Source organism: Macaca nemestrina, chromosome 15, assembly GCF_043159975.1.
Source record: "Macaca nemestrina isolate mMacNem1 chromosome 15, mMacNem.hap1, whole genome shotgun sequence".
NCBI lineage: Eukaryota > Metazoa > Chordata > Mammalia > Primates > Cercopithecidae > Macaca > Macaca nemestrina.
In genome coordinates this window covers 92,787,824-92,808,273 of record NC_092139.1, presented here as the reverse complement: position 1 = coordinate 92,808,273, position 20,450 = coordinate 92,787,824, and the positions used below count along the sequence as shown (strand labels likewise).

Genomic DNA, 20,450 nt, shown 5'->3' with positions numbered 1-20,450 from the left:
TGAGACTCCATCTCTCCAAAAATAAAAAATCAAAATTAGCTGGATGTGGTAGCATGTGTCTCTGGTCCCAGCTACTCAGGAGGCTGAAGTGGGAGGATCACTTGAGCCCAGAAGATAGAGGCTGCAGTGAGACATGGTCATGCCACTGTGCCTCAGCCTGGGTGACAATGCAAAATCCTGTCTCGAAAAAAGAAAAGGAGCATGGATCCAGGCTCAGAGATAATTGAGGCCATTTTTGCAAAGAGTCTGCCACATTCCCAAAGGCCCAGTGCACAAGAGGGGTTCCCAGTCAGCCATTTGACCTGAGAGCATAGCTCTAAATTAACACTTTCCTGAATCCCAGCTGCTGAGCTAGCTCATTTCTAACCTCCGATGCTCCCAAAGACAACGAGTTCATTCCCCCAACATCGCTGGTTCTCACTCATGGCTGCCGTTCAGAACGATAGTCATCAGGCAGTGAGCACTGTGCACAGATCTCCACCTCCATCAGTCTCTAAACATGACTGAGGAAAACTAGTTTTCAGCTATGGAAGCACAGCCTGATTTAATATAATGAGCAGCATCAAAACCTCAGGGTTTTTTTGTTTGTTTGTTTGTTTTGAGACGGAGTCTCACTCTGTCACCCAGGCTGGAGTGCAGTGGCGTGATCTCCGCTCATTGCAAGCTCCGCCTCCCGGGCTCACGCCATTCTCCTGCCTCAGCCTCCCGAGGAGCTGGGACTACAGGCGCCCGCCACCACGCCCGGCTTATTTTTTGTATTTTTTTAGTAGAGACGGGGTTTCACTGTGATAGCCAGGATGGTCTCGATCTCCTGACCTCATGATCCGCCTGCCTCGGCCTCCCAAAGTGCTGGGATTACAGGCGTGAGCCACCGCGCCTGGCCAAAACTTCAGGTTTTGAATAGAAAAAGATTTCCAACTAAGCCAGCAAAGTAGAGGAGGAGTTTGCAGGTGGCATTGGCTGCCTGGGTGTGCCTCATCACCACTTCCTTGGAATATTCCCAGCAGAGGCAGGAATGAAACCCACAGCAGCCGGCAGGTGGGGGCTCTTTTAGTTGGAACATATGCTTCCTCCTGGGGGAAACGTCTCAGAGCAAATAATGGTCCTGATGTTGCCACTGTCCCTTGAAGCCTCCAGTCTCCTTTCTCTGACTTCAACCTGAACTCCGTCCATGGGCTCTCCTCCTGGAGGGCGCCACTGTCGTTTGCAGCTGCCTGGCATGGCCAGACTTGGGGAGTGCTGGGCACCTGTTGTGTGTGCATAGATGCCTGGTCGTATGCACTATTGGCCTTTGATCATTGGCAATATATTTCACAGGGAAAAAAATCCTAAGATAGCATTTTTGCTTTTGTAAAGGCTTTTCTAAACACATGCACTTGACCCACGCGCAGTGGCTCACACCTGTAATCCCAGCACTTTAGGAGGCCAAAGTGGGCAGATCACCCAAGGAAGGTCAGGAGTTCAAGACCATCCTGGCTAATACAGTGAAACCCCATCTCTACTAAAACTGCAAAAAAATTAGCCGGGCGTGGCAGCGGGCACCTATAATCCCAGCTGCTCAGGGGGCTGAGGCAGGAGAACCACTTGAACCCGGGAGGCGGAGGTTGCAGTGAGTGGAGATCGCGCCACTGCACTCCAGCCTGGACAACGAGCAAAACTCCATCTAAATAAATAAATAAATAAATAAATAAATAAATGCACTTGAACTTTGCATAGACACGAAAAGATAGGTCTTGGATCATGAGGCACATTTTCACGACTCGGTGGGGCTGAAGAAGTGGTCTTGGTTTCCACGGGCACCTGTAGTTGGCATTGTGGCCCCTGCTCTTCTCCTCTTCATCCCCCTTTCCTCCACCTCTTTCTCTTTTCCTTCCCCTTCATCATATTTCTCTCCTCCTCCCCCTTCTCTCTCCCCTTCTTTTGCCTCCTCTCCTTATAGCAAAGAGCACTTGGATAGTGTCTGTGCTCACATTTTCTACTTGAATGATGTTGGTCTTATACAGAGCAAGACTGCAGTGTTAAGGCCTTTCTGGATGCTCCAATTTCTTCTTAAACCATCTGCCATTTCCTTTTCTCCTAGAATTTCCTTTTGGCTTACAGGAGAGAACTTGGGGCAGTTGAGAAGCACCTTTTATGCCAAGAATTTGGGAGACCCTCGCCTTCCCATTTCAGAACAGCTGGCAGTCACGTTATGCCATTTTATTTTATATTCCTTCTTCCCCTCTGTCCTTCTCTCCAAGGCCTGAGATCTCAGTAGCCCAGGGGAAGGGAGGTAAGGGTATAATCAGGGACTGTGATGGGACGCGATTGAGATTTCTCTCTTCTCTCTCATTTTTTTTCTTTTCATCAGATGCTCTTAGAATAGAATTTTGCTGTCTTGGCTGGCCGTGGTGGCTCACGCCTGTAATCCCACCACTTTGGGAGACCAAGGCAAGTGGATCACCTGAGGTCGGGAGTTTGAGACCATCCTGGCCAACATGGTGAAACCCTGTCTCTACTAAAAATACAAAAATTAGCTAGGCATGGTGGCGAGCGCCTGTAATCCCAGTTACTTTTGAAGCTGAGTCAGGAGAATCACTTGAACCCAGGAGGTGGAGGTTGCAGTGAGCCAAGATCTGCACTCCAGCCTGAGCGACAAGAGCGAAACTCCGTCGAAAAAAAAAAAAAAAAGCCGAGTGCGGTGGCTCACGCCTGTGATCCCAGCACTTTGGGAGGCCGAGGTGGGCGGATCACGAGGTCAGGAGATCCAGACCATCCTGGCTAACATGGTGAAACCCCATCTCTACTAAAAATACAAAAAATTAGCTGAGCTCAGTGGCACCCACCTGTAGTCCCAGCTACTCAGGAGGCTGAGGCAGGAGAATCACTTGGGCGGAGGTTGCAGTGAGCGGAGATCGTGCCACTGCACCCCAGCCTGGTGACAGAGCGAGACTCTGTCTGGAAAAAAAAAAAATTATTTTCTCACCATACCAACTAAAATCATGTCATATAGCTCTGTCCACATATTCAGGGAACAATAATGTAGGATCCCAGATCTGGTACTATGGCCATGTGGCTTTGGGCGAGTGCCTTTACCTCTGTGAACCCAGAAAATCTGAGGCAGGTCTCAGTTAATTTAGAAAGTTTGTTTTGCCAAGGTTGAGGACATGCATGTGACACAGACTCAGGAAATCCTGACAACATGTGCCCAAGGTGGTCGGAACACAGCTTGGTTTTATATATCTTAGGGAGAAATGAGACATCTATCAATATATGTAAGAAGTACATTGCTTCAGTCTGGAAAGGTGGAACAACTTGAAGCAAAGACAGGAAGACTTGAAGTGGGGAAGGAGCTTGCAGGTCACAGATAGGTGAGACACAAACGGTTGCATTCTTTTTAGTTTCTGATTAGTCTTTCCAAAGGTGGCAATCAGATATACATGTATCTCAGTGATCAGAGGGCTAACTTTGAATGGAATGAGAAGCATGTTTGCCCTAAGCAGTTTCCAGCTTGAGTTTTCCTTAGTGATTTGGGGTAGTTTCCTTTCACACCTATTAGCCTCAGTTTCCACTTCTGCAAAATGGAGATAGTAATGCCTCCTTTGGTTCTGGACTCAGTCTTGGCCCCTTCACCCTCATTTACTGGAACTCTCTGCCCCTCAGCATCACTGAGGATGGGGCTGGGAACCCATTTGTCCTGAGTTCCCATCATCTACCTTTCTTAGGTTCTCACGTGAGACTTTGAAACTTAAGAGAATGCGGCCGTAGGAGGAGAACTCTAGAAAGGGTGAGCCTGGGACCCTCCTGGACTGTGTCTTGGAGAAACCCCAAAATGAGGTATGATGAGGCCATCAGTTCTTGGCAGGAGCAGCATCTACACTGACACTGCAGTCTGCATCTGATTCTCCTGTCAGGAAAGGGCTCCCAGCTCCCCATCTTCTTGGCTTCCAAGTCACTGTGCATATTGAGAGCTTGAGCCCAGGACAGGTATAAACTCTAGAGGAGCACAGTTTGACACTTTTTGAAGTACCAGCTTGCCAATCCATTTCTAGGTCAACTCCAGCAGAATTCAAATAACCAACGGGATTGTGGAGACTTTCCATTACATGAGGATGCGGGACAGGGACCCTCCAGTGTCTTCCTGGCTTGCTTTTTTCAGATTTGTAGGCACAGTCATTTCCAGGCTTTGTAGGTGCAGGGCTCCTTGCAAACGATGGATGCCTCTTGTTTTGATGAAGAGAAAATTACAGCACTCCCTCTATTGCCAAATAAAGATGGAGTCTCTTTCTAACTGATTTTGCTTTACCGGCTGGAGAATCATTACCTTTGGCATTGCTGAAACAGTTCAAAGAGAAAATTAAGAAACTTGGGGACCATAGTGGGGTTATTACAGAGAAGAGGCAACATGTTCCAAGCACCAGTAGGTGATGTGCAAACTGAGTTTGAGCTGCTACTTGCCGGCTTCCACTTGCCCCACCTTATACTGGGATCTGCCCGAGGCTTAAGGAATCTTCCCACGTGAGACTGATTTGCATTGAAGTGCTTGAAAAGTGGCACTTTTGAAATGAACCACTTGAAATGAATCACTGTCCTTCAGTCCATTTGAACCCCTTGTGGTATCTTCCTAGATTTTCTATTAATGTTTTTCTATTGTTCTATTCTGTTTTAAAAAGCTGTCAAGTTGTTCTTATGGTTTGTACTGGAAGATAAATAACAAGCTGCGTTCTGTGTGATCTATGTGTCTTCAGAACAGTGGAATCACTCTTGGGGGCTGTTCGTGTATATTCTTGGGTGGGTGTTTGAAGCCAGAAGAGTTTGATTATGATGAGCTGGATGGATGGGGGAGCAGAGGGAACAAATCCAGGTGTTGTTTTGCATCTACCACAGAGTCCAACAGACCTAGATTCAAATCCCAGCTCTGCCACTGATCAGCTGTGTGGCCTTGGGCAAGTAATTTCACCTCTCTGAGCCTCGATTTTCACTTCTGTGAAACTGGGATAAGAAAGACTCCCTTAAAGAGAGAACTGACCATTGAGTGTTTCTGTCTGCTCAGCATCCTTCCCTCCTCCTGGTACCAGCACCCCCTCAACTTTGGGGAACTGTAACCAGTGACCTTCTAATGAGACTCCTGACATGGCCCTCCCTGCCCAGGGGTAAGCACATGACCCACTGCAGGCCGATCAGACTCCTTCCCTGGGATTTATATATACCAAGAGAGGAAAGAGAAGTTCACTGTTTCCTCTGGAGCAACTGTGCTAGGGGATGCCAGCCTAGAACTGCCTATGACCTTGTTTCCTGCAGATAGGAGTCAGGTATGGCTGGGTCCAGATGTTCAAATGAAGTTCTTAGAGTTCCACCTCTCTCCATCTCATGCTTCTGTTCTCCTCCATGCTGGCTTCCACAGAGCCCATGCCCAACTCTGAATCAATCATTCTGACCAGGCTTGATTTGCCAGAAGGGCTCATTTATCCATCTTAAAGCCCAAGGTGGCCACAGCCTGGCTGTGGGTGTTGTTTGTTTGTTTGTTTGTTTGTTTTTGAGACAGTGGCTCACTCTGTCGCCAGGCTGGAGTACAGTGGCACGATCTCAGCTCACTACAACCTCTACCTCCAAGGTTCAAGCCATTCTCCTGCCTCAGCCTCCCAAGTAGTTGCGACTACAGGTGTACGCCATCACGCCCAGCTAATTTTTGTATTTTTAGTAGAGACGGGGTTTCACCATGTTGGTCAGGATGGTCTCGATCTCCTGACCTCGTGATCCACCAGCCTTGGCCTCCCAAAGTGCTGGGATTACAGGCATGAGCCACGGTGCCTTGCCAACTGTGGGTCATTTTTTATAGGAAGATTAGGGTACTGCTCCCAAAGAAGAGCAATGCGTGAACACAGGAGAAATCAACAGATTGAGTCCCGGCAGAGAAAGCAGCACGTGCCAAGCTGTAGAGATGAGAATGTTCCCGGACCAAACTGAGGGTCAGGCTGCTATTTCTCATGGCCCAATAATGAGATGCAGATGAACTGGGGAGAAAGAGAGTTTCTATTTCTGTAACTGTTACAGGGAGAAGGCCTGGAAATTATTGCCAGACCAACTCAAAATTACAAAGTTTTCTAGAGCTTATACACCTTCTAAGTTATATGTCTACGTGTAAGCGTGCATTCATCTAAAGACATAAGTGGGCCGGGCGCAGTGGCTCATGCCTGTAATCCCAGCATTTTGGGAGCCTGTGGTGAGCAGATCACCTGAGGTCAGAAGCTCAAGACCAGCCTGGCCAACATGGTGAAACCCCATCTCTACTAAAAATACAAAAAAGTTAGCTGGCTGCAGTGGCGCATGCCTGTAATCTCAGCTAATCGGGAGGTTGAGGGAGGAGAATCGCTTGAACCCAGGAGACAGAGGTTGCAGTGAGCTGAGATCATGCCATTGGACTCCAGCCTGGGCAACAAGAGCAAAACTCCATCTCAAAAATAAATAAATAAATAAGTGATTAATTTCTTTTAATCTATAACTAAGGTCTGAGTCTTGAAGACCTTCTTCTGGAGCCTCAGTAAATTTACTTAATCTAAATGGGTCCAAGTAATGGGGCGATTACCCTTATCTTGTCTCCTGCTAAATCACGGGGATTTGGGGGAGTTCCTTCAGACCTCCAATAAACTTGTTTGTGGAGGTCTGGGGAGTTTCTTCAGACCCCCAGTAAAACTTGTTTAATCCTAAAATGGGTCCTGTTAAGAATTCCTTCGTTATTTTGTCATGCTTTGAGGCCCAGGAAAGGTCTAGGCAAAATTCTTGGTGGGCTTTTGTTCTATTCCAGCATTTGTATGAGGGCACTGGCTTTTAATATTAAACTTAACCACTCACTCAGTACTGAAATAGTTGTTATGGAGGCCTGTATTTGGTGAGACCTGGCCTGCCACAGGAAGAGGACTTCTGTGGGCTTTAGAAGTTCACTGTGAGACAGAAGGAGAGGCACAGGTGTTGAGTGGGTGACAAGAAAGAGCCTGAAGAGAGAGGTTGGAAATAGATTCTAAAGGGCCCCAAGTAACAGTGTAGTTTCCACATCAATGGGATTATTTGCATAAGGGGTGAGTCAGGTCCTTAACTCCTTCTCCCCAACCCAACATTGGCTTGAAAAAAAAATTTTTTTTTTTGAGATGGAGTCTCGCTGTGTCGTCCAGGTTGGAGAGCAGTGGTATGATCTCAGCCCACTGCAACCTCCGCCTCCCAGGTTCAAGCAATTCTCCTGCCTGAGCCTCCTGAGTAGCTGGGACTGCAGGCATGCACCACCACACCCAGCTAATATTTGTATTTTTAGTAGAGATTGGGTTTCACTGCATTGGCCAGACTGGTCTCGAACTCCTGACCTTGTGATCTACCCGCCTCAGGCTCCCAAAGTGCTGGGATTACAGGCGTGAGCCACCACACCCAGCCCATTGGCTCAAAATCTTGTACTTAATAGACACTCACTAAATATTTGATGAGAAAATAAATAATTTTCAAATTCTCTAAAACAAGGAAGAATTATAAAAACAGAAGGAACAGAGAATATGCGCATGCCAATTAAACAATTTAGTTTTTGAGTGATAGCCATGAGCTCAGAATTAGCCTGGGCAGTTTTCATAAAGATGTTGAATTCTCAGCACAGTCCTTGAGGTAAGGATTATAATAATAGTAGCCAATGTTTATGAAACACTATGTTCCAGACATGGTGCAAAGTGCTTTATTTACATAGAGTATCTCCAGTGAATTCTCAGAACAACCTTATGAGGTAGGTATGATTTCAACTTTCATTTTCCAGAAGAAAAAACCATGCCAGAGAGGTAAAGTGGCTTGCTGGCTTGCCTGAAGTCACACAGCAAGAAGGAGCAGAGGTGGGATTTGAAATTGGCTACACGATGATTTCATAAACCTCTGGAGTGTGTTCTCTGTGCCTCTCCCAGGAGATTTTTATTTATTCATTTCTGGCACAAGGATGATTCTCTCGGTGGCCCTGGAGAAGATGATGGTCCTCCCTTGGACCTTGGTCCTGTGGGGCCAGCTGATGATGGGCAGGAGGCTGGCCAGGACTACATTGAGGATAGCGGTCGTGTAACCCCAACCCAGACGGCACTTCCCACCGTGATACATGGAGGAGGCTTCGCAGACTTCCTTGACGAATGGGGAGGCAAGGCCGATTGGAAAAACCAGCAGACCCATAATCATGGCGGTAGCTGGAGATAGCAGGAAGGAAAGCCAGTGTGTTGGCCAAGGGGCACCTCAATAACTTTCCATCCCACAACTCATCCACCCTATATCCACCCATCCATCTATCCACCCACCCATTCATTCATTTGCTTATTTATTGGCTCATCTCTCCTTTTATCCACCCACTCATTCAACCATGCTTCCAACTATCTGTCCATTCACTAACCCATCCATTCAAACATACTCTTACCCACTTATTTTCTCTATCCTTCTATCTACATATCCATTCACACATCCATCCTTCTATCCATATTCCTACTTAACCACCTGCCTCCCACCCATCCATCTGCCCACCCATCATCCACCCTCATCTTCCATTCATCCATCCAGTCTGCCCATTTTCCTTATCCACTAAGATATCTGCCCATTCATTCATTGTTCATCCATCCACTTATCAACCCACTCATTTATGTAATTCCCTAGCCCACCCATCCATCTATTCACTTACTTATTGGCTCATCTCTCCTTTTATCTACCCACTCTCTCAACTACACTCCCACCCTTCTGTCCATCTGCTCATCCATCCACTCAACCATGTTCAACTCCACTTATTCTCTCCATCCCTCTATCCACCTATTTATTCACTCATCCACTCATCTGTCCATCTGCCTGCTTAGCCACCTGCCTCCCACCCATCCATCCATCCACCCATCCACCCATCCCTCATCCTACATCCATCCAACTATATTCCATTCTATCCATTTTTCCTATCCTTCCATCCGTCCATTCATCCATCTACCAATCCATCCATCCAGCAGTCCATCCATCCATCCATCCATCCACTAATGTATCCATCTATCTGTCCATCAGTTCATCCATCCACTTGTCAACACACTCATTCATCCATTCACCAGCTTACCCATCCAACCACGTGTTCATTCATCAAAACTGTTGGAGGTGTTGCAGTGGACATTAATGATACTAATGAAATGACTGGACACCTTCTTGCTTCCAAGGCACTCATAACAGAAATCAGAAGATCCCTGGCCTCCCTTGCTGCTCTCCAGCCACCCTTGTCTACTTTCAGTTCCCTGAACATGCCTTGCTCCCTTGTCTCCGTGCCTTTGTTCTTCGTGTTCCCATTACCAGAAACGCCCTTGCTTGTACTCTTGGCTAACTTCTACTCATCCTTCCAGACTTGGCTCAGGTGGGACCTCCTCCAAGAAGCTTGCCTTAACCCATCCATACACTGGGCCCATCCATACACTGGGCCAGGTGCTTCCTGGAGTTTTTTCTAGCATCCTTTGCTCATCCCCATCATGTGAAATATCCATTGACTGATGCCCTCCAACCCCCCAACCAACTAGACACTGCAAGCAAGCCTAGGACAAGGATCATGTCTCCATCAATTGACTCAGCAAATGTTTATTGGGCATCTATTAAGTATGAAGCACTGTGCTGGGGGCTGGTGATAACAAGGCAGACAGACATGTCCTTGTCCTCATGGAACTGATGTTCTTTGGAGAAAGGGACAATAATCAACTAGGCAGATTCGATATTTCAGGTAAGTATATGCTATGAAAGGTATAAAGCAAAGTAAGAAGATGGAGAATCTAAGGAGAGGGAAGCTCCCTTAGCTAGAAGTCATGGAAGACCTCATGGAGGCAGTGATATCTGAGCAGAGCCCGTAATGAAGTGAGTAGCAAGACCTGCAAAAATCTGGGGAAAGAGGAGTCCGGCGGAGGGAGCAAGCATGGTATATATGAGCAACAGACTGCAAATCAGAATAGCCAGGGCACACTGAGCCTGGCGGAGGAAGGAAGAGATGAGGTTGGTGAGAGACTGGGGACTGGGTTAGGTGGAGTCTCATAGGCTACGGTAAGAAGTTCGGATTTTAATCGGAGTATGATGGGAAGTGATTGGAGGGTAGATAAGCCAGTCTGAGGGGCACGATCTGATGTCAACTGAACAGGACGCATTTGTCCAGTGTGTGGCCAAATAGACACTAAGGGGGAGGAGTGAGAGCAGTGAGACCTGTGAGGTGCTTATTGCTATAATCCAGGCAAGAGATGGTGGAGCATTAATTGAATGAGGATTGCAATGAAGACCTGGCTAGTACATTCGAAAGCTATGTATAAATTACAGAAAAGTGACTCTTCTCGAGAGATGCAGTCTTGCAGGTTCACAGTTTAGCAAGTGAAGTATGGGCTAGATTTCAGCATCTCCTTAGTTCTCAGCTGGGCATGCTTGCACAGTGCACAACATCCCCAACTGTGTATGGTGGTCTTGGTAAGGATGACACGAAGTGGATGGATGAGAGAGAAACAAAGGGGGACAGATTATTAAGACTGGGTCAGCTAACAGCGGGAATGGGTGACACTAAGGATGCCATCTCTCCCTCCCCCTGATTTCTGGCTTGCCAAAGGACCAGGAATAGTCAACAATCTTAGGGTTTATCTCTGAGATCTGACCCAAGAGGCCAGGCTCTGCTCACAGACTCATTCATTCATTCATTCATTCATTCATTCATTCACTCATTCCATAAATATGTCTAGAGCACTGACTATGTGCCTGTGCATTGGATTTACCTGCCACTGCCTGCACCCCCGGCATTGGAACACTGTTTCTTCTTGGGCACAGCCCTTTGGGGGCCACAGCCCAGGACAGGAGGAAAATTGCATTGAAGGCCAGCAGGAGCCAGCCTCCGAGGAGCATCACAGCTGAGACCTGCAGGGAAGAGACAGAAGGAAGTGTGTTGGCTAGGACAGGGGCAGGTGCTCCCTCTGCTCATTGACCAGCTTCTGAGTCCTTGCAGCATGTGGTCTGTGCTATTACGATTTCCATTTTACATAGAAAGAAACTGTCCAAGAAAATAAACTGTCCAATAAAAGTCCAAGAAATTGGAGTCATTTGCCTCAGAACACATGGGTAATTAAGTGGTAGAGCCATAATTAAGATCCACACTGACTGACCAGCATATAGTACCTTTATTAAGCACTTGCTACGTGTCAGGATCATCAGGAGAGGCACCTGGTAGCTGCCTCTCTTACATCACCCTTATAACAATCAATTTTGAAGACTGTATATTCTTCCTTAGACGTGCTGGACTAGGAGTCCTTTCCCATTCTCCCCATTGTTGATTTTGGCAACGTGCATCATAACAGGGACTTTAACACCTTAGCTTTCACTTTTAAACCTAGCAGTGTTTAGAGGGTGGCCGGGTAGGAGTGTGCAGGTTGTACACTGCACAACTCTCAGAGGCGCATTGCGGGCCATCATAGATTTGCAAACTGATTACAGTGACTTTCCAGCAGATGGCAGTAGAGCATCCTAAAGAAGGGACACCTTTTCCTAATTTGCACGAAGGTGCTATATTGGCTGGCAGCTGCCTTTGGAATCATCCTGCACGTTTGCTAAATTATCAGTAGCCAGACCCCACTCCACGCCTATGGAGACAGGGGCTTCGGGTGGAGCACAGAACTTGGCATTTTTGCAAAGTTGCACAGGTGTTTCTGAAGGGCTGTCAGGTTGAAGAACCTCTGTGCTCAGTTCTAAGGAGAGTAATGGCAAATTCGTAGCCACTGGGACACCTAGGCAGCGAGGAAAGCCTCCTCGAATTCCACTCAGCCAGCTTTCCTACCCTGATGAGTTTAACCGAGCCCCTGAAGACCCAGTGACTTGGTGAACCAGCTCTCACCTTCCAGGCAAAGTCAGGAATATCCTCCAGGGAACTGAAGGTCGCGCAGCTCTGGTTCCAGCTGTTGCCCTGAGGCCAGGAGCAGTAGGTGAGGATGCCAAAGGAGAAGGTTGGGGTCTGGAACCAGGCAGGGGAGATGAGGCTGAGGGCTGAGGTGCAGGTCAGAGAGAGCCCCAGAGCTACCCACACGCTGCTGAACATTAGGAAGTATCGCTGACCTAGGGGTCAACAGGGAAGATTACTGATGGAGACTGCAGGGACAAGGAGAGAAACGGACTGGCAGAGGTGCTCCCTAGCCAAGGACCTGGTGTTATGATCAGACCCCACATCATCAGCCCCCCTTGAGCCTGGAGATGCAAATGGGAGGTGCTAATAACTGTGGTCTGGTAGTGGGGGTTACTTTGTCCTAACAAATTCTAGAAGTACAACCCCCAAGTCCTAGAATAAATGTTAGCCCTTAAAGACCTTTGAACATGTGCCCCTCCACCTTCTGCATGGTGCATCATTCTCACTGGTCCATGCAAGGATCTTCTCATATTCTGTCCATACTTTCATTTATTCATGTGTTTGTTCATTCATCCATTTATCCATTCTTTCAGCCCATCAAGCCTCCCCTGTTCAAAAGGGCTGCTTCTACCCAGACGGGGCACCTTTTAAAAATTCACACACATAGAGGCCGGGCGCGGTGGCTCACGCCTGTAATCCCAGCACTTTGGGAGGCTGAGGCGGGCGGATCACGAGGTCAGGAGATCGAGACCATCCTGGCTAACATAGTGAAACCCCATCTCTACTAAAAATACAAAAAATTAGCTGGGCGTGGTGGCGGGCGCCTGTAGTCCCAGCTACTCGGGAGGCTGAGGCAGGAGAATGGCATGAACCCAGGAGGCGGAGCTTGCAGGGAGCCGAGATTGTGCCACTGCACTCCAGCCTGGGCAACAGAGCGAGACTCCGTCTCAAAAAAAAAAAAAAAAATTCAGACACATATGCTTGCTTGCTTGCTCTCTCTCTGTCCTCTCTCTCTCCCTCCCCCCCTCTTTCTTTCTTCTTTCTTTTCTTTCTTTTTCTTTCTTTCAGTGAAAAAAAGCTGGAGTGCAGTGGCATGATCATAGCTCACCACCACCTCAAACTCCTGGGCTAAAGCAATCCTCCCACCGCAGCCTGCTAAATAGCTGGGAGTACTGGGGCACACCACCATGTCCAGCTAATTTTTATTTATTTTAATTTTTTGCAGAGACATTCCGTCACATGTGGCTAATTAGAAACCTTTTTTTCATTTTTTGTGGAAACAGGGTCTCCCTATATTGGTCAAGCTGGTTTCAAGCAGCACAGATGCTGTTTATAGCAGCCACCTTGTTTTTTTATTTTAATCATTTAATGTGTGTCATTTTGTGTGGAGTTAGGTTTGCAAAATTGGTGTGGTGCTGTATGCATGCATTTCTCATTGCTGCAGATGGTATTATCTTTATTTTTTTTTTGAGACGGAGCCTCACTCTGTCGCCCAGGCTGGAGTGCGGTGGCGCGATCTCCGCTCACGGCAAGCTCCGCCACCTGGGTTCACGCCATTCTCCTGCCTCAGCCTCCCGAGTAGCTGGGACTACAGGCGCCCGCCACCATGCTCAGATAATTTTTTGTATTTTTAGTAGAGATGGGGTTTCACCGTGTTAGCCAGGATGGTCTCAAACTCCTGACCTCATGATCCGCCCACCTCGGCCTCCCAAAGTGCTGGGATTACAGGCGTGAGCCACCGCGCCCGGCCTATCTTTTTTTTTGTTTTTTGTTTTTTGTTTTTTTGAGACAGATTCTTGCTCTGTCACCCAGGCTGAAATGCAGTGGTGCCATGCCAGCTCATTGCAACCTCTGCCTCCCAGTTTCAAGCGATTCTCCTGCCTCAGCCTCCTGAGTAGCTGGGACTAAAGGCACGTGCTACCACACCTGGCTAATTTTTGTATTTTTAGTAGAGACGGGGTTTCACCACGTTGGCCAGGCTGCCAGGTGGTATTATCTCATGTTTTGCATTCTGTGTCTTACTTTTGGGCTGAAACAACATGGGTTTAGGATGCATTCATGTTGTCATGTGTACACCTGTTCTGCCTGTCTTGGTTTGGGTTCCCTTGAAGCAGATCCCAAGGGCCTCACCTCCTAATATCAACCTTGGAGGTTAGGGTTTCAAAATATAAATTCTGAGCGGACACAAATATTCAATCCATAGCAAGACTCTAGTGAGAATCTGTGAATGTGGTTTGATTTTGCATATATTTGTTGTTCTTCTTTTTTTTTTTGGCATGATACTGCTTTTCCAATGGAAATTCAAATGTTGGTTTTCTGTTTGTTTTGTTTTGTTTTGTTTTGAGACGGAGTCTTGCTCTGTCTCCAGGCTGGAGTGCAGTGGCACGATCTCGGCTCATTGCAACCTCCGACTCCCTGGTTCAAGTGATTCTCCTGCCTCAGCCTCCTGAGTAGCTGGGATTACAGGCACAAGCCACCACGCCCAGCTAATTTTTGTATTTTCAGCAGAGATGGGGGTTCACCATGTTGGCCAGGATGGTCTCAATCTCCCGACCTCGCGATCTGCCTGCCTCGGCCTCCCAAAGTGGTGGGATTACGGGCGTGAGCCACCGTGCCTGGCCAAAATTCAAATGTATTTTAATAAAAAAGCAAGTCAGTGTAAAGTCAAGTCTTACTTAAATAATAATAGACATGGTTTCATGGCATGGTTGAGGCTGGAAGGTGATTTGCTAACAAACAGCCAATCCCGCCCTTGATGGCCAGAAAGGAAGACTGAAAGGGTGAGCCTGCCCAAGGGCACTCAGGGTCAAAAGCAGCTGAGCTGCCAACCAGGCCAAGGGCACCTGGGCAGCTTTGCCAGGCCCCTGCCGTACAACCTTGGGTTTCACCTTGGCCAACTAAGCCCAGCCACCCACTAAACATGGCGGGAATTCTGGGGTTGGAGGCCAACCAACCACTCCACCATATCCCTGGTGCGGTACCTGGGGCAAGTGGCCCCATTGCTCTGGGCCTCAGTTTCTCCATCTGTACAAGAAGATTATGAATCCCTTAATCTGGACTAGGGGAAGATAGTGTTGGGATCAGTCAGTGGGCAGGGTGATATGATGGAAAAAGGCAGAGAAGCCCAGATCCTCCCCTTCCCATCTATCGGAGTTTGGGGAGATGGCCTCACTTCTCTGGAAAATGGGAGTGAGGGTTGTTGTGAAGCTTCAAGGGGATAAAGAGTGTGTGTGTGTGTGTGTGTGTGTGTGTGTGTGTGTGTGTGTTGCAGGGGGGAGAGGCAGAGATAAACCTGGGCAAGTATGTCTGGGTCAGGTTGCATGGGTTTTTTACCCTGAGATGAGGAAAACCTCGTGGCTGCTCCCCAGCAAGTGAAACGTGCTCCCTTGAGTAAGAGGAGATGGTGTGTGTGTGTGTGTGTGTGTGTGTGTGTGTGTGTGTGTGTGTGTGTGTGTTTCTTTTGGTGTTGCTGTTTTCCCTACACCAAAATCAGCCTCTCCTTTGGGTTGGCAAGATCCTGAGGGGTGTAATTCCAGCCAGGAAGCCTGGAAGAGCTGAATCCACTGAGGCCTATGATTGTGCCTCTCTCTGGCTGCGCTAGTGACTGTCCAGGCGTTTCTCACCTTGAAAGGAGTTTTGTTCTCCAGATAATGCTCAATGTCACCTGGGAAAATCACGCCAACCGTCCAGGTGCCCAGAAACCTAAATGAGGCATTATAACCCGAAACCACATCCGACCAGGCTGCAATTAGCTGGAATCCACCTAAGGGAAGCTTGAAAGAGACTGAATATTTTCTCCTCTGGTTCAGTGCTTAACTTTTAATAGCAGTTAACAGTTTCTGTGCGCTCACTAGGCTTCAGTCTAAGCAATTGCATAGGTAAGCACTCATTACCTATAAACCCTGTGGCCACCTGATGAGGTAGATACTATTATCACTGTTCCCATTTTACAGATGGCAAAACTGAGGCTCAGGAAGCAAGCCATAGAACTGAGACTCAGACTTAGGGAATCAGGCTCGGGTTCTGGGCCCAAAGTGATATTAAGGATTTAATTTAAAGGCCAACGAACCCAGTGGCTTACTAGAGCTGCCCAGGGTTAGGGCATGGTCAACTCTCCTGACAGCCCTGCCCAAGGGGCACGGATGATTCCAGAGAAGCCACACGAAGGCAGAATCTCAGGAGGAGAAATGGGATTGGGAGTTTAGAGGTGGTTGCTAGGGACTTGATATGTCAAACCAAGTTTCCTTCTTCTTCTGGCTTCTATGTCTTTCTTCTTTGTAAACTGGAGGGGTTGATCAATCATTCATTCAACTTTAATGTGCCCAGCTCAGTGTGACTCCTTAACCCCCTACCCCCAGGATACAGTGGTGAACAGAACGTAGTCCCCACCTTCAAGGAGCTTAGAGTTTTGTGGGCAAGACAGACCCACAAGATATAGCAATATGTCCATGTGCTCATCCATTCAACAAATATTTATTGCGTGTCTACAATGTTGCAGGAACTGTTCTGGGTCCTGGGGATTCAGCAGTGAGGAAAATAGACAAAGCCCCTCCTTATGGAACATAGACTCTGGAGGGAGAGAGACAGGGAGGAAAAAAGCAAGTCAATATGTAATATGCTAGATGTCAATAAGTGCCCTAGAGAAAAATGAAGCGTTGGAGGGAGATAGCAAGTGACTAGGTAATTGGGGGATGGTCATGGAAAGCCCCATGAGAAGGTGACCTTTGAGCCGGGCCTGAAGAAGGTGACGGAGGGAGCCACATGGAGAGGTGTCAGAGGAATATTACAAGCAGAGTGGGGAGCAGGTGCAAAGGCCCTGAGGTGAGTGTGCTCTTGGCACATTTGAGGATAAAAAGAGGCCCATGTGACTAGAAGAAATGAGGATAGGAAAGAGCGGTGGAACTTGTAGTAGAGATAAGGTCTTATTCTGTTGCCCAGGCTGGAGTGCAGTGGCGCAATCACAGCTCACTGCAGTCTCAACCTCCTGGGGCTCAAGCAATCCTCCCACCTCAGCCTCCCAAGTAGCTGGGGCTACAGGTATGCACCACCATGCCTGGCTAATATATATATATATTTTTTAGAGATCTGTCGCCAGGCTGGAGTACAGTGGCATGATCTTGGCTCACTCCAACCTCTGCCTCTTGGGTTCAAGTGATTCTCCTGCCTCAGCCTCCTGAGTAGCTGGGACTACAGGCATGTGCCACCACGCCTGGCTAATTTTGTATTTTTAGTGGAGACGGGTTTCTCCATGTTGGCCAGGCTGGTGTTGATCTCTTTTGTTTGAGACAGAGTCTCGCTCTGTCGCCCAGGCTGGAGTGCAGTGGCACAATCTCGGCTCACTACAAGCTCCGCCTCCCAGGTTCACGCCATTCTCCTGCCTCAGTCTCCCGAGTAGCTGGGACTACAGGCGCCCGCCACCTCGCCCGGCTAGTTTTTTGTATTTTTAGTAGAGACGGGGTTTCACTGTGTTAGCCAGGATGGTTTCGATCTCCTGACCTCTTGATCTGCCCGCCTCGGCCTCCCAAAATGCTGGGATTACAGGCGTGAGCCACCGCGCCCGGCCGAACAATCCTAGGTTTTCAAAAGACCACTCTGGCTCCTGGGTGGAGAACAGGCAGAAGGGAAGCAGAGGGAGAAGCCTTCAGAACGTGACTCATCAGTCAGACAAGAGACAAAGGTGGATGTGGATGGACGTGAAGGTAGGGGCAGGGGAGGAGGACAAAGAGTGGTCAGATTCTGGATCGATTTTGAAGGGCAAAGGTCAAGCTGATCAGATTTGCTAATAGAGTAGGCCTGGGGTGTGAGGCAAAGTGAAGAGGCAAGAATGCCTCTAGGGCTTTTGACCTCGGACAGAGAACCTGCAGAAGCAACAGGTTTACTAGGGCAGGTGGAGGTGTCTGAGTGTGAGGTTGTGTAAGCAAAGCTTGAGATGTGTATCTTCTCCAACCCATCAATCAATTGATATATACAGGCATGAGTACAGACACAGCTCCACACCATGAAAAAGACTGGGGTGACACTGGGGATGAGCACAGAGGAAGGGCACCCAGTCTAGCCTGGGGGGTGCAGGCCATGTCCAGGCTAAGATGCACAGATGGGCAAAATGGGTCTAGGGAGAACTTTTATCCTTTATCACATTCTCCCGGCTATGCAGCCAAGTAAGTCCAATTTCTGGGTCTATTTCAGCATCTGTTACAAATTGTGCCACCTAGGAGAAATTATGTACTGGCTCTGAGCCTCAGGTTCCCCATCTACAAAAGGAAGGTCAGTGGGACTTAACCGTTTGGAGGGTGATGCGTTCCTTTGAAGATATGATTTAAAACTATGGATGGGCCGGGCGCGGTGGCTCAGGCCTGTAATCCCAGCACTTTGGGAGGCCAAGATGGGCGGATCACGAGGTCAGCAGATCGAGACCATCCCGGCTAACACGGTGAAACCCCGTCTCTACTAAAAAATACAAAAAACTAGCCGGGCGAGGTGGCGGGCACCTGTAGTCCCAGCTACTCGGGAGGCTGAGGCAGGAGAATAGCGTAAACCTGGGAGGCGGAGCTTGCAGTGAGCTGAGATCCGGCCACTGCACTCCAGCCCGGATGACAGAGCGAGACTCCATCTCAAAAACAAACAAACAAACAAACAAAAACAAAAAACTATGGATGTTGCCCAGGTGCGGTGGCTCATGCCTATAATCCCAGCACTTTGGGAGGCCAAGGCAGGCAGATCACCTAAGGTCAGGAGTTCGAGACCAGCCTGGTCAATATGGCAAAACCCTGTCTCTACTAAAAATACAAAAATTAGCTGGGCATGGTGGCAGGCGCCTGTAATCTCAGCTATTCAGGAGGCTGAGGCAAGAGAATCACTTGAACCTGGGAGGCGAGGTTGTAGTGAGCCAAGATCATACCATTGCACTCCAGCCTGGGTGACAGAGCAAGATTGTCTCAAAAAAAAAACTGAAAAAAAACCCGAAACCCCAAAAAACAAAACTATGTATGTTTCCACATGCACTCTCACACGAGCAAGCATGCACAATAGCACGCATGCACACACACACACACACACACACACACACACACACACGCATAGAGTTGTATGTCATTTCAGAGGCTCATGGTCTCCCTGAAGCCCCTAACAGTCCCTGAGCAGTGTGCTTCATGCTATCCCAGTTTCCTTGCCTCCCCACTACTCACCTCAGGTCACTTTTCCCTCCAGACTCACCACACTTTAGGTCAAGACCTTCCAACGTGGCCAGCTCTGCTCAGGCTCCGGCTTTGGATCCACGTCTGTGACCTTGTAAAATTCTCCTTTCCTTTGGAGGAAGAATTTAGCTTGTAGAACAATGCCCGGGCACGCTTGATAAACTGGTCTGAGGGTGTGTGTGTTTGTGTGCCTGTGTGTGTGTGTGTGTGTGTGTGTGTGTGTGGTTTTTCCTTCCCACTTCCTTAAATCAATAGTCTTCACTCCAGGCTGCTGGGTAGGCTGAGCAAAGAGGGGAAAGCCAGCCCCAAGTGGGGACAAGGGGAGGGTATAGTGTTTTCTGGGTAGGACAAGGCACCAACAGGGATTAACTGATCTATGATTAAACGCCAGGTGTAGGAAACCACAGATAGAATCTCAGGAGGAGAAATGGGATTGGGAGTTTAGATGTGGCTGCCACTGTGTTCTCTACCTTTCTGCCCTCATAATTCTAGCCCAGGCAACTGATATGCATATTTGTCTGTATTTCTCATAGGACCTTCCCTGTGAGCTGTGAACTTCTCAAAGTCAGGCACTGTGTCTTAAATATCTTTATCCTTAGCACAAGACTTGGCACAGAGTAGGTGCTGGTATTCTTTTGCTATAAGTGATAGAAGCACCACTCAAATAGACGTGAGAAATGTGTTGGTTCACACAACTGAAATTCTCTGGGATGGGCTTCAGGCACAGCGGGATCCAGGTAAATAAGCAATGTCTTCAGAACCTCTCTCTCTCTCCATCTCTCAGTTCTGCTTTCTGCTCAGTTGGCTTCACTCTCTAGGCAGATTCTCTCTAACAATATTGTCCTTTGGTGGCTCCAGGCTGACATTCCCAGACTCAGCAACCCCACAGAAAATAAAGCTTCTCTTTGCACACTATTGTAGCTAGTGTTGCGCTTAACACTCAACGGACAAACGTGAATCCCATGCCCACCACCAGTCAATCATTGTGGCCAGGCAAATGGGATGCTCTGATTGGCCAGACCTACACCCTGTGTCCTGGGGTTGGGAGTTGAGGTTTGGAAAGTGAGGATCAAGTAAGGGTGTCGCGAGGCCTCACCCCCCTTGAAACTCCATGGACTGAGTGTAGAGGATGGGGTTCTTCTCTGGAGGAAAACGGAGATGCTGCTGGCAGAGGGGAGATGGCTGCTAGGAAGGTGAGAACAAGAGGCATTGTGTCAGTGCGCAGGAAATGCTAGCTTTTCCCTGTAGCTTAACAAATGAGCACATGGCAGTTGGTACTGTCGGAAGCAGGAGATTCCCAGCCAGTTAGAGGCAGAAAATCTCAGTGAAGCCTGTGGCTCAGGCTTTACTCAAATCCCAGCTCTGCCACCTCAGTCAGTGTGACCTGTGTTGGGTCATCT

At 48.2% G+C, this 20,450-nt stretch overlaps 1 protein-coding gene across 1 annotated transcript; it reads right to left on the bottom strand.

Annotated features, from left to right (window-relative positions):
• Positions 1-7,674: 7,674 nt before the first annotated feature.
• Positions 7,675-19,192, bottom strand: LHFPL7 (LHFPL tetraspan subfamily member 7). The gene is made up of 4 exons (XM_011765428.3): positions 19,070-19,192; positions 11,852-12,069; positions 10,743-10,881; positions 7,675-8,180 (listed from the first exon to the last, which is right to left on the bottom strand). Exons 2-4 carry the CDS (start codon positions 12,050-12,052, stop codon positions 7,918-7,920), a joined length of 603 nt encoding a protein of 200 aa, XP_011763730.2. The 5' UTR covers positions 12,053-12,069; positions 19,070-19,192; the 3' UTR covers positions 7,675-7,917.
• Positions 19,193-20,450: the final 1,258 nt, after the last annotated feature.